Raw genomic sequence first — 18098 nt, forward strand, 5'->3', positions numbered from 1 at the left:
GCTGGAATTCTTTGACATTGTCACTGCATAGATTAGCTTCTATGTCTCTGCTTGTCTTTATTGGCTGGTGAGAGGAATACGAAAGCAATTTTGGTGATGTGAAGGCTTGAAGCTCACACATTTGAGGAATGGATATAATCATCTTGGAGGTTCAGAAGAAAACAAATTGGATTTTCTTCTTAAAAAATGTGGAAACTCAGTTCCTGGGATTTGTTTATATTCTACTTGTTTACAGTTGACCAGGTGACTTTTATTTGGTCAAGAAAGCCAGTCCTGGCCAGGCATGGTGGCTCGCGCCTGTAATCCTAGCTCTTTGGGAGGCTGAGGCAGGTGGATCACTTGAGCCCAGGAGTTCAAGACCAGCCTGGGCAACACAGCAAGACCCCGTCTCTACAAAAAAATTAAAAAATAGCCAGGCGCAGTGGCATGCACCCATAGTCCTAGCTACTCGGGAGGCTGAGGTGGGAAGATTGCTTGAGCCCAGGAGGTTGAGGCTGCAGTGAGCTGTGATCATGGCACTGCACTCCGGCCTGGGCCAACAGAGTGAAACTCTTACCTTTTTTTTTAAAAAAAAAAAAGAAGAAAGAAAAAGGAAGGAAGGGAGGGAGGGGAGAGAGAGAAGGAAGGAAGGAGAGGGAGAGCGAGGGGGAGGGGGAGGGGAAGAAAGCTAGTCTTCGAATGTGCCCCTCCCCGACCCCAGCGTGGCCACTTAGAAAACCAAGAGCCAGAGTCATATGAAAAAAAATGGCCTAATGGGACTCTGAGCTTTATTTTGCTGAATCCGCAATAACCAGTCGTGGATGAAAGGCAAATGTTTGACCATAAGTTCTCCCTGCTGTTCATTTCTATATTCTTGTTAGTGAATGGATTTGGTAGCACTTTGAATAAAGTAAGGGCCTATAGTGTAGATTAGTCCTCCCCTTGTTTTTCGAGGACTCTCATCTCCTGCTTAGTGGTGAGGACTTGGATTAGCAGGTGGCTTTCACATCATAGGTCCCTCCTCTCTCCAGGAAGCTTCAGAGTTAATAATAGAAGCAGCACCACCCACAGCTCTATTTGATGCCCCATGAGACTTCAGACCCCTGCTATTTTATTCCTCTTGGCGATCTCAGTCTCTTTTTTTTCTTCTTCTTATTTTTTTAATTAGATGCTTGGCACAAGATAGCAAGTATTTATGGCCAGGCTTGGTGGCTAACACCTATAATCCCAGCACTTTGGGAGGCTGAGGTGGGTGGATCACTTGAGGTCAGGAGTTCAAGACCAGCGTGGCCAACACGATAAAACCCCATCTCTACTAAAAATCCGAAAAATTAGCCAGGCGTGGTGGCGTGCGCCTGTAGTCCCAGCTGCTCAGTAGGCTGAGGCAGGAGAATCACTTGAACCTGGGAGGTGGGGGTTGCCATGAGCCGAGATCGCGCCACTGCACTCCAGCCTGGGCAACACAGAGAGACTCTGTCTCAGAAAAAAAAAAAAAAAAGAAGATAACAAGTATTTATTACTTAATTCCTCCCCAACTCTAAGCCAGTTCTTTCTTCTTCTTATCTTCAGATGTTTATTAATTAGAATTACGTTGACTTTATGAGGGTTGGAGGGCTGTTTTTTAGGTGTAAGGCAACTGTTTATTATGTTTCTGAGTACATTAAAGGAAGTCTGCCACAAATGGGGGCCCATCTAAGGCAGCCTTTTGAAAACAACAAAACTGTTCCTGGGATTGTATCTCCCCAAAAGCATCTGCCCTCCCATCATTTTTAGAAGATGGAATATAGAATAACAAGGATGGGACTTGCTGCTTTGATTCATTTTATAGACCTTGAAACTCATTAATGATGTTACAGAGCCCTGCTTTTCACCCTGTGTCTTGTTTTACATCATTTTCTTTCTTTCTTTTTAAAATTGGAGTTGGAGATCTGATAGATTGGCAAGTATAGTGTTTTCTCTATTTCACCTACCCTGCAAGTGCATCTTGCAGGAGAACTTGTTGCTTCCTGTTGGGTAGTACGCATAAAGAATAGGAAAAGAGATATAAAATTTATTTATGTAACCTGTAATTTATAGATTTGATGACCTGTAGAAAGGCAGTGCGAACTGCACTGATTGTCACCAGTGGAATAGGGTGGCTTGTTCTAGCAAATACAGACACAGGATGCCCAGTGAAATACTGCATGGAATATACTTATACTGAAAAATTATTAGTGTTTTTCTGGAATCTAAATTTGACTGGGGCCAGGCAAGGTGGCTCATGCCTGTAATCCTAGCACTTTGGGAGGCTGAGTGGGTGGATCACTTGAGGCCAGGAGTTCGAGACCAGCCTGGCCAACTTGGTGAAACCCCATCTCTACTAAAAATACAAAAATTAGCTGGGCGTGGTGGTGGGTACCTGTAATCCCAGCTACTCAGGAGGGCTGAGACAGGAGAATGGCATGAATCTGGGAGGCAGAGGTTGTAGTGAGCCGAGATTGCACCCCTGCACTCCAGCCTGGGTGACAGAGTGAGACCCTGTCTCAAAAAAATAATTAATTAATTAATTTAATTGGGCATCTTATATTTATCTGGCAACCCTGTGAGTAGTCCCCTCTTCTGCTCTCAACAGATTCATTCTGATTTGATTCTTCTAGTGAATAAATAGTGTTTTCATGGTCAGTGTCCTATGATAAAGTTGAGGCTTATGGTTTATAGGTTTATATGGTTATAGGTTTACGTTATATCTAAGATTCTGTTGTTCTGACAGGTGCAAATTCAAGTAGATACAAGTTCAAGTATGGGGAGGCCCTTGTCTGCCTCTTAGCACATCAGGACAGAGTGACCTGAAGCCAAAACTCTCCTGATAGGAGGGGGAGGGTAAGGCTGCAGGGAGTAGGAAGGAAACATGGGGCTGGAGCTGTGAAAACCAGTAGGTACTGGCATGTTTCTTAATAGTTCATTGAAGCCTAAAAGACCTTTGTCCTTTGAATAACTGTTTAGGGGAGAGAAATGATGGAAATTCTGTTGTCATGTGGTTTTACTCTGTGAAGGTGATCAAAATGTTTGGCATGTTACTCTTAGCTCAGTCTCTCAGGAAGGCTTTGAACAAATGAAACCAGCAGCCGTTTCAGCAAGCAGGGGCTACACCTAAGGTTATTCAAGAGTGAAGATTATCTCAGAAGTTTAGAATCATGACACTGTGGGGAAGACAGGGTCAAGGATGAATGGGAGATGGGGGCTTAAGGGAGAGCTTAGAAGTTTAGAATCCAAGAGAGAAAGGGTTTGTTCTTGGGGAGAGGGATTATGTATGATATTTTATAGCACTTGCAAAATTTAAGATAGCTGCGGGGTTCTCAGTAATTAAGCAGAGTCCTGACCCTAAAAGCTATCTTTTCTCTAAAGATTTTGTAATGTTTAAAATTTTTTAAAATTAAGATAAATATGTTTTAAATCATACTGTGAATCCAACTGGTATAGCAATCTGTAGAGAAGATCACTGGCTTAAGAGAATTGTTAGAAGTGAATTCGAAGTCTTATGGGAACATCCTGGGCTGCGATATATTATAATCAGTGTTTTACATCTTAATTTCAGAAACATTTCCCTCTTCAAGAATTCATTCTTCAGCCGGGTGCAGTGGCTCACACCTGTAATCCCAGCACTTCGGGAGGCTGAGGCAGGCAGATCACTTGAGTCCAGGAGCTCAAGACCAGCCTGGCCAACATGGCGAAACCCCATCTCTACAAAAAAATACAAAAATTAGCCGGCATGGTGGCGCATGCCTGTAATTTCAGCTACGTGGGAGGCTGAGGCATGAGAATCTCTTGAACCTGGGAGGTGGAGGTTGCAGTGAGTCGAGATTGTGCCACTGCACTCCTGTCTGGGCAACAGAGCAAGACTCCGTCTCAAAAAAAAAAAAAAAAAATTGTTTCTTTTAATGTAACTCAGGGGTCTCTGGGAATGAGTGGGAGGAAAGTGTCTTGTTCTCTTCCCAAGGGATGTTTCTCAGGGAGATACCCTTCACTTCCGTGCAAGCCCGTTCATTTGGTTGTTAAACTCTCAAGTTCCAAGGCAAGGCTTTGAAGACATGAGAGTTTCTTGGCAAGAAGATGTTCTCTGTGGTAGATGAAACTTTTAGATACTGTTTTCTGACGGTAGCAATGTAAGCCTGTGACAGTCTGTACTCCTAGATACGTGCGGCGCTGTGAGTGTGGGAAGTGGGCAGGCTTTGGGATTCTGCAGGAGGGGTCTGGAAGGAAAACACATAGTGAGCATCTGTTCTGGAGATCAGCATGCCCTTTGCTTTTCCTACCTGCTTTTTACTACTCCTTAGAACAAGGGGCTACATGCCAGTCAGTTAAATGTCATTAGGTCCGCGTTAGGCTGGCTGAGGGGGAGAGGCAGTTTAGCATGTAATTTGTCATGTAGAATATTGGGTCATTGACAAGGCCCCTGGACCTCTTGAGGTTGCCCCACACTCCCGTGACCCCTTGATGGGCCTGAGACTGGCTGCACTAATGAGCTACCTTTTGCCCTTCAGCTTGCTTCCACTGTATAGCCTGATGTGTTTTGCTACGTGAGTGTGCGCCCTAGGCTTGTCTCCCTGGTCTTGATCCAGTGTCTCATCTTTGCACCTCTCTCACAACTCCTATCAGAGTTTGTTTCTAATGGAAGAGGTTCACATGATAAAGAACAAACCAGCCAGTCCTCACATCAAGATAGAGATGAAAAATGCCACCTTGGCATGGGACTCCTCCCACTCCAGTATCCAGAACTCGCCCAAGCTGACCCCCAAAATGAAAAAAGACAAGAGGGCTTCCAGGGGCAAGAAAGAGAAGGTGAGGCAGCTGCAGCGCACTGAGCATCAGGCGGTGCTGGCAGAGCAGAAAGGCCACCTCCTCCTGGACAGTGACGAGCGGCCCAGTCCTGAGGAGGAAGAAGGCAAGCACATCCACCTGGGCCACCTGCGCTTACAGAGGACGCTGCACAGCATCGACCTGGAGATCCAAGAGGTAAGCGGCCCGCCCCCTGCCTCCCCACCCGCACCCCGCAACCCCGTGCTGATCTGCCACCAATAGGCGGCTGCTGTTCTTTTCACAAAGTGCTTTGTGGCTAGGAGTGATTTTGAACTAAAGAGCAAATTAGACCAGCTCTAACTTGTAAAAAAAAAACCAATTAAGCATTTTGCAGCAGAATTGAATAACAACTGATCTTATGAGGTGATAGTTTTATAAGCAAGGAAATGAAACATTCAAGAGGATTTTCCAGGATTTTCCCCTAAAGAGGATTCAGTTTTAGTTGTATGTGAGCTGTGACAGCTATTTCTGATTGTTACCACTCTGTGAGGGTCCTTGTGCAGGAGGCTGTGCACCATACCTGGCGCGTCATAGGTAGTCTCAGGGCTACTGTGACAACAATCGTGTTGTAATTATTTATTCTTAATATAAGTTAAGGATCGTTACGGTAGATGATGTCACAGCCCAGGTAGCATAAGATTAGTCTCAGAGGGCCTCCTATAGGGAATGGTGGAACAGAGATGCCAGGTTCAAGGCTTTTAAAATATAGACTATGTATTTCGGAACCAGCACCATGTTCACAGGTCTGTGTCATTAGAGGGCCCCAGATGTGTATATATTCATTCATTCAACAGCCATTTTATGAGTATCAAATTCCATGCCAGATGCTGTGGTAGGGCTGGGCATAGAGCTACAAAAACCCAAACAGACAAAAATCCCGTCCTTCATGGAGTTTACATTCTAGCAGGCACAGACAGGTGGTGAGCAAATAAAATATATTACATATCAGATGGTGATAAGGGCTATGACAGAAGGGGACAGAGGCTGGGCATGGTGGCTCATGCCTGTAATCCCAGCACTTTGGGAGGTCAAGGTGGGCAGATCGCTTCAGCCCAGGAGTTCAAGACCAGCCTGGCCAACATGTTGAAACCCTGTCTCTACAAAAAATAGAAATATTAGCCGGCTGTACGCCTATAGTCCCAGCTACCTGGGAGGCTGAGGCAGGAGAATTGCTTGAGCCCAGGAGGCGTAGGTTACAGTGAGCTGAGATCGCGCCACTGCACTCCAGCCTGCGTGACAGAGTGAGAGACTCAGTGAGACTCAGAGTGAGTCTCAAAAAAAAAAAAAAAAAAAATGGTGGGCAGGGAGAGAGTGTGCTGGGGCAGGGAGCAGGTGTGGTTACGACTTGAATAGCTGCCTGAGGGAAGGCGTCATTTAAAAAGTAGTATTTGGGCAAAGATCAAAGGAGATGAGGGAGAGAGCTACCTGGGTATGGGGTGGGTGGGTAAGAACATTCCAGGCCAAAGGAACAGAAACACAGAGACCGCAAGTGGTGAGTGTGCCTGTTATTGGAGTGGAATGAGTGTGGGAGAGAGTAGTGGATGCCAGGGGCAGAGGTGGTGCCTGCCAGAGCCTCTGGTGAGACTTCGACTTTACTCCAAGTGGGAAGAGGAGCCTTTGGAGGATTCACAGCAGAATGACATGATCAGACTTATGTATGAAGAGGATCATTCTGGTTGCTGCAGGGGGAGACAAGGAAGCAAGGAGAACAGTCAAGGCTCTGTTACCACAGTAACCAGGAGAAAGATGAGGATGTCTTAGATCAAGGTTGCTGGTGGGAGGTGGTAAGAAATGTTTGTCCATGTAACTGGAAGTAGGGAGGAGGAGGTTTGAATGCAGTGTTTATCAAAATCAGCAACTGACCAGAGGCATGGTAAGCCGATCCAGAACTAGACTGAGAAGAGAACAAAAAGCTTCCAGCTTTCGAAAACTACGAGCAAGAAGGGAAGACAGTCTTTAGCGACACCACTTGAAACTATTAGTGTCATTGAAGGGCATGCAAGTCAGTTTTTTTACGTCAGTTAACTCTTTTTTTTTTTTGAGATGGAGTCTGCCTCTGTCGCCCAGGCTAGAGTGCAGTAGCATGATCTCGCCTCACTGCAACCTCTGCCTCCCGGGTTTAAGTGATTCTCCTGCCTCAGCCTCCCGAGTAGCTGGGATTGTAGGCATGTGCCACTGTGCCTGGTTAGTTTTTGTATTTTTAGTAGAGACAGGGTTTCACCGTGTTGGCCAGGCTTGTCTCGAACTCCTGACCTCAGGTAGTCCGCCTGCCTCAACCTTTCAAAGTGCAGGGATTACAGGCGTGAGCCACTGCACCTGGCCTTACTTCAATTAACGCCTAACAAGCTTTTTATTTAGTAACTATTAGCTTGATTATTGAGGCAGCTCTAATACATTGCTAATCAGCTCTATTAGAAAATGATTCCACACGTGCATTCTTTTACTTTGTACGTTGACCCTCATTCTGCCCTTCAGAGCCCACAGACACATGGGAGACCTTTAGCCATTTGAAGAGAAATCCCTTAATTCTCCCTGGGCCTTCTTTTTAGGGAAGGGAAGGGGAGGTGATGTTTGCCAAGTGTCTTCTGTGCACCAGGCATTTTTCTCATTTTTGGTGTCTCATTTAGTCTTCATTTAATCATCAGAATAGCATTTTTCTCACGTAAACCTAACTGGCCTGAGCAGAGGTTGAACCTGTAAGTTGACCTCCTTGTTGCCACCAGGCAGTAAACCATTCAGTACTCCTGGACCACGTCAAAAACTATTTGTTCAACTATCAGACACTGTACTTAGTTTTACAAGGATACTGCCTTTCCTCAAGGTGCTCAAAAGAACACAGTATTAGGTTAAGTCACGGGGCCTAGATCACACAGTTAGCAAGTGCTGGTGAAATTGGAATTCAGATAAAGACCCATCTGCCTCCAGAATCCATGCTCCGTCCATACCACCACTCTCCCTTCCTTCCTGGGGATGCTTGAACCAGCACAGGGCTGTAAACAAGTGACCCTTTTGAAGTCATCTGTCTGTCCCTTGAAAGCTTTCAACGCGACTTTGAGAACTCTGTGTCTTGCCTAAGGATACTCATTTAGTCATAGACTTGGTTTTCTACTTTTGTGTGGGATTGATGATATAAATAGTCCTCAGATTTTTGGAAATGTTTTGCAGAAAAATGGAAGCAACAGTGTCCATGGTTTTTATTGAAAATACACGATGTATACACCTTAGAGAAAAATCATAATAAAATGATTTTTTAAGAGTCCTGCCCTCTCTTCTGGAAAACAACAAAAACAAGTAAATAAAGAATATGGGTGGCCAGGTGCGGTGGCTCATGCCTGTAATCCCAGCACTTTGGGAGGCCAAGGCGGGCGGATCATTTGAGGCCAGGAGTTTGAGACCAGCCTGGCCCGGAATGCGAGAATGATGGTGGGATACTGGAGTGGGTGGCGTGTTTACTTTCCCCAAAGGGCTTCCGTTCCTGTTATCTCAGGTGTCTCCACAGAAACCCATGAGATAGGCAGCTAATGAGTGAGAAAACAGGTAAGTGGCCTGCTGAGTTATCAGGGTGACAGTTTTATATGCGTAGACTACAGTTAATGTGTTTTTTCCTCAAGTCCTTCGAGATGAGTGGTTAGTAGTATCTCAATGACCCTCCTCTCTGTGTACCTTGTCCAGGGGAAACTGGTTGGAATCTGCGGCAGTGTAGGAAGTGGAAAAACCTCTCTCATTTCAGCCATTTTAGGCCAGGTAAGATTTTTGTTATTGTCCTTTTCTGTTTCTTTGTCTGATTCGCAAGAGTCTCAGGAAAAAATGAACAAATTTCCTGAAGAGAGTCAGGAAAGGTGGAAACAAATGAACCCTCAGCCTGCATTGTATTCCCCCAATTCCCCCCAGTTCCACCCCTTCACAGCCTTCTGCCTGGAAGGAGGCTTGGTGGGCGCCTGATGGATGACTGACTGTTGCCTCAGCTGGAGCCATTTGGTTTCATGCCTTCTTTCATTCAGCGTGTATCTATTGAATGCCACAGGTACGCCTGTGTGTTGAAAATGGCAGAGATAAGAGATGAACAGACACCCTACACTGCAGTGCTGCCAACAGAGTTAACCTATAAAGAAGCAGGGCTGACAGCACTCCCAGCCTGTCTGTCAGACAGGACTGTCAGGGTTTGATCTAGAAGCAAAGCCCCTCTGTTTTCTGCCTAATCCCTGAAAGAGTCATGCCCTTGGGGAGTTCATGGTCCAGTGGGGAGCAAGGCCTTGAGGACACACAAGCACATCTCCAGGCAGGGAGTGAACAGCACGCAGGGCCCCAGCACACGGTGGCCAGTACTGAGAGTGAGGGACAGGATGGGGCTGGAGTCATGCCGCTGAGACCCACTATCATTGCTGTGTTTTAGAACCAAATAATCCAGACCAGAAAAAACAAACAAACAAAAAAACAAGGCGCCCACATGCTTTTAAACTAGAATTAAATTAACTTGACTTAGATGGTTGAGATGAGTGTAAACTTATGATTATCTCTACATCCTGATGGATATGCTTTTGTAGTCTCGTGCTTTCTTGTCTTGTTTGGCATCAGCTGTCACAGTTGGTGAGTTGTGGTCCTCCTTGAGGGTGGTGGTGCCTGGGGCCGTCTGAGTTCAGATCATGGCGGGCAGGGCCGCACCTTCTGCTTTATGACACTCTCCAGTGGTGGGGCCCAGCCTTTGGTCTTGTAAAAAGCACCAAACTTCCTAGGTGATTTCTGATGACCAACCAGATTTGGAGGGCCAGTGAGGAAAGACAGAGATGGGGGGAGGGGGAGCAGGAAAGAAAAGGTCAATTCGTAAGTGCTGCTCTGCCATCTACCAATGTGCTCCGTTTTCCAGGGTTGATTAGGCAGTGGTTAGGTTGAAAACCAAGTCAGGCTTTGCTTCTGGACAAATCCTGGCAGCCCTGTCTCTGGCAGGGAAACGGGTTGTGCTGGTCAGCCCTACTTTAACTGTAGTTTACCTCCATTGATAGTGCTGCAGTGTGGGGTGTTTGTGCAGCAGTCGGAAGTGCCAGCTTTCCACAGTAGACCCTCTGAGGGCTTCTGAACCCTTTGAAGTGCACATCAGAGTGCTACCAGTTTGTGGTGTACGTAGGTACACCTGTGTGTGTACACGCTGTGTGAGGGTGTTTGAGAAGACCAGCTTATATGAACAAGTACTGCACAGGCTGGTTAGTGAAACTTTGCTTCAAAGCTGTAGCATCCCTAAACCAAGACAAATGTCTACTATCAGTCTCAAACGAAAGAAATCATGGAAGAGGGTAAAATGGATAAGTCAGTTCATATCAACCATTGCAACTGAATACAAAATTCAAAGCACATGGCTCATCACTGCTTGTGGGCAGGGAGGGTCCATCATTGGTAAATGGACACTGTGTAAATATTATAAATACTAGGTGATGTCTAACCTGGACTTTTTTTTCCCCTTGGTCCTCATTTCATAGAAGCAACTGGTCTAGCCAGCATCCTAGATAATTGCCGTGGATGAGTTGGCCTACCCCCATGTTGAGGCAGGGATTAGCTGGAAACCCCTACAGCATCCTCTCCAGGAGAATTTTGCAAGAACCTCTTGCTTGTGCTTTTCCTAATTTAAACAGTTTGCACACAGCAAATGGCTGCAGAGGGAAGTGTTTGCTCCTTCAAGTTACGGGTTATGCTGGGCTCCCGTCACACATAAACAAGGAGAACTTTGATTTTTTTTGCTTCTGTAGCTCTCTTTGGAATAAAGGTGGGATCTGGATTTGGGTCCAAAAAGCATCCAGGGAAATTACCAGAGCTAGATTCCACTGTGGAAGGTGGGAGTTCTGTTGGCATGGGGTGATGGTTTTGAGTTATGATGTCATTGGATGATGTCGCTCTCCCTAGATGACACTTCTAGAGGGCAGCATTGCCATCAGTGGAACCTTCGCTTATGTGGCCCAGCAGGCCTGGATCCTCAACGCTACTCTGAGAGACAACATCCTGTTTGGGAAGGAATATGATGAAGAAAGGCAAGGAATGTTTGGCTTCTGTCATGCTTTCCATCTTGGCCATGTGAGATGCAAGACAGCCCTAGTCAGCAGGCTCTGCTCCCACCGTGTCCCTGACGCTGTCTTTTTGTGTCCTCCAGGTACAATTCTGTGCTGAACAGCTGCTGCCTGAGGCCTGACCTGGCCATTCTTCCCAGCAGCGACCTGACGGAGGTACAGGCCTTCTGCCCCGACCAGGCATTTAGCAGAGTGGCGGAGCTGGGCCAGAGCTGCTCCTGGGAGTGCATCTGAAGTACTTGGGAGAAGAGCCTCACAGGGGGTTAGGCTGTCATTAGGCCTTTGTGTTAGGAAAGCATCTGTTAGGGCAGGGATGTTAACACTGCTTGTTTTAAGGTTGTAAGCATTTTCCATGTCTTGGGGATTTTAAACAAAATCCCATTGTTGACTCAGAGTTGTTTTTTACTCTATCCAGATATTTTTAAAACTACAAGTAAGCGTGTGCATGTTGAGCTTCTTCCTTGAACTTGATTTTGTCAATCGCCTTAACTCAGATAGTTTGTAGAGAGCCCTTTTCTGTTAGAAAGAGCCCTTAGAACAAATCCACATTTCTTTGGGTCTCTGTCCTGCAGCAGTTTCCAGAGGCGTGTCTTTGGAACTAATTTGTGCTCTTCAGTGTTAAAACTTGTCTTCCATGAATTGCCCTGAAGGTCTCTGGGATTGGCACCTTTATTTAGCTGACTTCAGTTAAATCCCTCAAACCAGATTTGGTGAATGGTTTAATTACTTTAGAGATCCTTAAATCCATGTCCCCAGATCAGCAGCATCAGCATCAGCATCACGTGGGAACTTGTTAGAAACACAAATTCTTAGGCTGTTCTTCAGACCTACTGAATCAGAAACTCTAGGGGTGGAGCGCAAAGGTCTGTTTTAACAAACCCTGCAGGTAATTCTGATGCAACGTCCAGTTTGAAAACCTCTGAATTAATTGAATATTTGACAACTGATTCATTCATTTGATAATTTAGTAACATTTATTAGGTGCTTATTATGAGCCAGTGACATGTGCAGACACTGTTTGGCACTAAGAATTTAAAGGAATAAGACAATAATCTGCATGTAAAGAAGTGTACAGTTAAGAGGATGAGATACCCAAACAAACAGGCACAAAATAATCTGATGGAAAAGAGCCCCATCTCTTTGGGGTACTAGCGGGAAGGAAGTTAGGGGAGATTTCAGAGGAGATGATGCCAGAACTGAGCAGACAAAGTAGAGGCAAGCACATGACATTGTCGTGTTCATAATATACACATAATTTCAAATGGCTTAGGTCCCAGGATGTGGAAGGGGGATTGTGCACTGGAGGCTGAGAATTGCTGGGGAACTGGGTGGCAAAGGGTCTGGTTTGTATGCCATGTTTGAATAGTCGGGGTTTATCCTTTGGGGCTCTTGAAGAATTTTAAGCAGGGGTGGGAGATGGTCAGCTTTGTATTCTGGAAAGCTCTTCCTGCCATGTGGAGAATGGATTGGAGGGGGGGCATCCGGGTGGAGTGGCAAGACCAGATGTAAGATTTATTGGTACCCAGATGGCAGTGGTAGAGGAACAGGCATCTGGGCCAACTCCCCGCTTCCTGGAAGGATCAGCGTGGCAGTTCATCTGCGGGGAATTGAGAGAAGGAGCTGGTCTGGGTGGGAAAGAAGAGAAGTGACTGGGTGACCCGTACGCGCTGTTCTGGACTGACTTGCGCTGGAGGCTTCACCACACTTCTGGGCTCTTGTAGATTGGAGAGCGAGGAGCCAACCTGAGCGGTGGGCAGCGCCAGAGGATCAGCCTTGCCCGGGCCTTGTATAGTGACAGGAGCATCTACATCCTGGACGACCCCCTCAGTGCCTTAGATGCCCATGTGGGCAACCACATCTTCAATAGTGCTATCCGGAAACATCTCAAGTCCAAGACGGTTCTGTTTGTTACCCACCAGTTACAGGTATGGTGCTTTCTTCCCTCGGCTGCCTACCTGACTTTGGGAAATCAGAAACAGGGAAGTAGGTTTGCTCCAGGTATCCTTATGTTATAATGAGAAATTCCTGGAATCAAGGTTTCATTTTCTTGGCAAATTAGCCGCCTGTACCAATAAAGCTCACTGTACCAGTGTAACAGATGGCCATCTAAATCAGAGATCCTTGGAGCATATCAGCTTCTGCATATAGATCAGCAAGCAAAAGGGCTGAGAGGAGCGGGCCAAAAATGGAGTTTGGGTATAAGATAGTTTGGAAAGCATTGTGTTAATATCTCTGTGCAAGTGGGAACTGTTTTGGGAAAACAAGCTTTTCTCCCTCTGTCATTCCATGATAAGTAGCCACTTTGGAGAGCAGCTCAAAGATGTTGCCATCTGGTTCACATATGTTGTCACGTTTGGGGGGCAAACCCTCCATTCTGCCAAAGAAAGTCATAATTTTGTGTATTTGTGAGTGCAGTGAAAGGGTGTAAATTTAATGCAGGGCTCATGTGGCTCCATCAGCAGATTCATGTGAAAAACTGGAGGAACTCGGCCAGGCGTGGTGGCTCACGCCTGTAATTCCTGCACTTTGGAAGGCCAAGGCTGGCGGATCACCTGAGGTCAGGAGTTCAAGACCAACTGGTGAAACCCCATCTCTACTAAAAATACAAAAATTATCCCAGCGTGGTGGCACATGCCTGCAATCCCAGCTACTCAGGAGGCCGAGGCAGGAGAATCCCTTGAACCCAGGAGGTGGAGGTTACAGTGAGCTGAGATTGTACCATTGTACTCCAGCCTGGGCAACAAGAGTGAGACTCCATCTCAAAAAAAAAAAAAGAAAAAGAAAAACTGGAGAAACTGCTCCTTATACTATGTCACGAGGCACAATACACTAAAGTGGGGTTCTCAGTGTTGGCACCACTGACATTTTGGACCAGATAGTCCATTGTTGTGCGGGGCTGCTTTGTGCACCCCTGGCCTCTAGCCGCTAGATACCAGTACAGACGGTCGCTGGCTTATAGTTCAACTTACAGTTTTTTGACTTTATGATGGTTCCCATATAACCATTCTGTTTTTCACTTTCAGCGTAGTATTGAAAAAAATTACATGAGATATTGAACACTTTATTATAAAATAGGCTTTGTGTTAGATGATTTTGCCCAACTCTAAGCTAATGTAAGAGTTCTGAGCATGTTTAAGGTAGGCTAGGCTAAGCTCTGATATTTTCAGTTTACGTTGGGTTTATCAGGATGTAAGCCTGTCGTAAACTGAGGAGCATCTGTGTACCTCTCCCCCCAGTTGTGACAACCAAAAATGTCTCCAGCTGGGCACGGTGGCTCAGACCTGTAATCCCAGCACTTTGGGAGGCCGAGATGGGTGGATTACCTGCATGGCAAAACGCCGTCTCTACTAAAAATATAAAAACTTAGGCAGGCATGGTGGTGCGTGCCGAGGCAGGAGAATCGCTTGAACCCAGGAGGCAGGGGTTGCAGTGAATGGAGATTGCGTCACTGCGCTCCAGCCTGAGGTACAGAGCAAGACTCTGTCTCCAAAAAAAAACGTCTTAAGATACTGCCAAATGTCTTTTGGGAGGTTAACTCGCCTCCTGTAGAGAACTACTGAACTAAGGTATGGACGTTTGAATGTATTTGCACAAATAGCGTATTGTATTGTCTCTGCCTTTGCCTTCAGTACCTGGTTGATTGTGACGAAGTGATCTTCATGAAAGAGGGTTGTATTACGGAAAGAGGCACCCATGAGGAACTGATGAATTTAAATGGTGACTATGCTACCATTTTTAATAACCTGTTGCTGGGAGATACACCACCAGTTGAGGTAAGATCTGATGGTGTTTGCGTGTGTCCCGTTCTCTCGCTGCAAGGGAAACACAGCCGGAGTGAATGATGGAGAGATCTCAGCTGAATCCAGTGTCTGTGTCTTATTGGCAGGGGCTCTGTTTTCTGGTGAACAGATTGCTGTGCCTTAGTTCGCATACTGATTCTGCTCTAGGAGAGCAGGATTGTAGGGCTGGTGAGTTGAGGTCTTCTGTCACTAAGAACTTATTAATATGACAATGGCAGGGAGAAGGATATGGGCTCAGTGAGGGCAGAGAAGATGTGTGCTGCTGTTCAGTCACAGTTTCATAAGCTCCATCCCCCTGATTGAAGCATTATGAAGCTCTTTTTAAATAAACAAGTGAATAAAGTGCCAAGGTAGGGAAATTAAATATTGCGTACATTTAAAAGCACTCAGATTGGGCACTGTGACTCTTGCCTATAATCCCAGCATTTTTGGAGGCTGAGGTGGACAGATTGCTTGAGCCCACGAATTTGACACCAGCTTGAGCAATGCACATGAAGAAACCCTGTCTTTACAAAAAAAAAAAAAAATACAAAAATTAGCTGGGCATAATGGCGGGCACCTGTAATCCCAGCTACTTGGGAGGGTGAGGCAGGAGAATCACTTGAACCCAGGAGGCGGAGGTTACAGTGAGCTGAGACTGCTCAGAGAGCGATCCCATCTCAAGAAAAAAAAAAAAACAAAAAAAGACATAAGAGAAACTTGGAAAGGGGAGTACTAAGTAGTTTCTGTTGTCTCAGGTAGAACTTGAGGCTGTTTATTGAGTTCCTATGTGCCCTGTTACAGGCAGTTCTCAGGGGTAGGGCCTGTGTAGGTTGTCACCATGTGAGAGACATCATCTCTGTCCTTGAGGGACTCACAGCGTTCTAGGGAAGACCAATGTGTTTATGCTCTTACAAGCACTTACAGATGTGGCTTAGAACACCATATCACATGTATAGCACTAATGGAGTGCTAAGGGCAAATGGGAGGGTGAGCTTTCCCGGGAGTGTTGCCTCATGAAGAACGGAAGACTTGAATCTCTCTGAATGGGGACAACTGTGACTGTGATTGGGAGAAGGGGAGGGGCATTCCAAGTGGAGGAACAAGTGTGGACAAAGGTAGAGAAATGGGAAATTGCAATGTGGTGTAAAGAATGGTGTGAAGTCCAGTGTGGCTTGAGAGTAGGGGCCGTGGACACCAGTGAGATGGGAGAGGAGCTTGCAGGATTAGGGTAGGGCCGGAATGTGGAGGTCCTACAGAACCAGGCGGAAAAGCTTATGTTTATCGTGTGGTAGCGGTGGGAAATGATCAGATCTATAGATTTGATTTAGTGATGTGGGGACTCAGACATAGTAGGAATAGAAATGACCCCACCTCTAAGACCCCGCCCTTAATACTTTGAACAACTTGGAATGGACAAGAACAGAATATAAAAGTTACTGTGTTTGGAGTTTAGTGGCTGGGGAGAGCAAATGTCAGTGGACTAAATTTTAAATCTTAAAAATTTAAGGAGATGAGGAAGTACAAGAAATGAGTATAGGTGACCCTTTTAAAAAGTTGGATGTATCTTTCTTCAGTAATAGCAGCTTGATTAATGATTTCCTAATGTGTATCCTGTGGACATTCATCTGGATGGCTAACGTGACTGGAGACTTTTTTTTTTTTTTAATATTATTAGATCAACTCAAAAAAGGAAACCAGTGGTTCACAGAAGAAGTCACAAGACAAGGGTCCTAAAACAGGATCAGTAAAGAAGGAGAAAGCAGTAAAGCCAGAGGAAGGTAATGGCTTTTTTGAAATTTTTAGATTTGTCATCAAAGTTTATCAGAAATTACTTGTGTGGTAAGTAATCCATGATGTTTAATAGCAGTATGTGTACAATAGAAATACCTGGTCTTACATTTCTGGAAAACAAAGTTCTTATGTAATACTGGGAGACCACGAGGCACCTTCTGTTTGCTTAAACAGACCAGGGCAGTAAGAGTCACCTTTGGACCCATGCCTTCTCCTCCTGTGCAGGATGGGGTCAGGTTTAGGTAATTAGAACTGAGTCATCCTGAGTAAGGAAAAATCGAATGGTGGGTACAGGTTCACCCTTCCATCCGGTGATTCATCTCTGCTCATGGAAAGTCCCAACCAGAGCAGAGGTGTTCTGGCTCTAAGAATACCCGTGTCCTCAGAAGTGCCCGTGTTAGGACAGTAGACTCATCACCTTGTCCTGACAATATAGCACCAGGATTATGAGTAAGAGTGACAGAGAGGGGTTTTTCCTACTTGGCGTTTCCTGTCCAGAGCCCTTGATCCTGTTTCTTAAGCCCTTTATGTTATCAACAGTAACAAATCTTGAGAGTTAAGGGAAGCTATTTGCAATAATGTGGGCATTTTCACCTTTGAATTTTAAGTTGCATGTCAATTTAAATACACACACACTATATATGTGTGTGTGTGTGTGTGTGTTTACTGTAGAGATGTAGATATGTGTGGTCTTGTTTTAATCTCTCTGTTACTTCACCTCTTCACGTCACTGTTTTGAATCCAGGGACTTTCTTGGGTTTGCCATTGCTTTGGAGACAGGGCCTATTGCCACTTCCTTATCCTTAAAACTGCAGGAGGTCAGGCATAGGTGGCTTACACCTGTAGTCCCAGTACTTTGGGAGGCTGAGGTGGGAAGATTGCTTGGGCCCAGGAGTTCAGGACCAGCCTGGACAGCATGGCGAGCCCCACTTCTCTACAAAAAATGTAAAAATTAGCCAAGCGTAGTGGTGCATACCTGTAGTCCCACCTACTTGGGAGGCCAAGATGAGCCACTGCACTCCAGCGTGGGGGCCAGGTGAGATCCTGACAAAAAAAAAAAAAAGGAAACTGCAGGAGATATTTGGTATCGGGAGTTGATCATTCTGACTTACTGCCTCTTTTATTTCTTTTTTTAAAAGGTATGGGATTTTGAATTCAGATGTGGTTTATGATACCTTATTGACACACCCCAAAAAACAAACAGCACAGAAGGCTGAGACATTTGTTAGTTTTTACCATAGGCAGTAAAAATCAGAATATCATTAGCAAACATTTGTTCTTCTCTACATAGTCACTAACCTGGCTACTCACAACTCTTAAAGTGCTCGAGGCATGTGTGAGGGAGGCTTATTCCAAGATTTGTAAACATTATTTGGGTAAAGAGGGAAAAGCCAGATACTGTGCTTAGTACCTGGGTGAGAGGATCATTAGTAACCCAGACCTCAGCGTCACGCAGTATGCACACAGATCTGCATGTAACAGATGTAACATACACACAGATCTGCATGGAACTGATGTGATATACACGTGGATCTGCATGTAACCGATGTGATTTACACACGAATCTGCATGTAACTGATGTGATATACACACAGATCTGCATGTAACTGATGTGATATACACACGGATCTGCATGTAACAGATGTGATATACACAC

The 18098-nt window shown here is 45.5% G+C and overlaps 1 protein-coding gene across 1 annotated transcript in view; it reads left to right on the plus strand.

The window, feature by feature from the left end:
• The window catches only part of ABCC5 (ATP-binding cassette, sub-family C (CFTR/MRP), member 5), a 103199-nt gene that overhangs the window by 45984 nt on the left and 39117 nt on the right, over positions 1–18098 (plus strand). Inside the window, exons 11-17 of the mRNA XM_011986165.1 lie at positions 4615–4971; positions 8488–8559; positions 10708–10832; positions 10952–11024; positions 12590–12793; positions 14498–14641; positions 16326–16428. Coding sequence (XP_011841555.1) covers positions 4615–4971; positions 8488–8559; positions 10708–10832; positions 10952–11024; positions 12590–12793; positions 14498–14641; positions 16326–16428 — 1078 coding nt within the window. The remainder of the gene's footprint in view (positions 1–4614; positions 4972–8487; positions 8560–10707; positions 10833–10951; positions 11025–12589; positions 12794–14497; positions 14642–16325; positions 16429–18098) is intronic.

This window comes from Mandrillus leucophaeus, unplaced genomic scaffold (assembly GCF_000951045.1).
Source record: "Mandrillus leucophaeus isolate KB7577 unplaced genomic scaffold, Mleu.le_1.0 Scaffold295, whole genome shotgun sequence".
NCBI classification, from domain to species: domain Eukaryota; kingdom Metazoa; phylum Chordata; class Mammalia; order Primates; family Cercopithecidae; genus Mandrillus; species Mandrillus leucophaeus.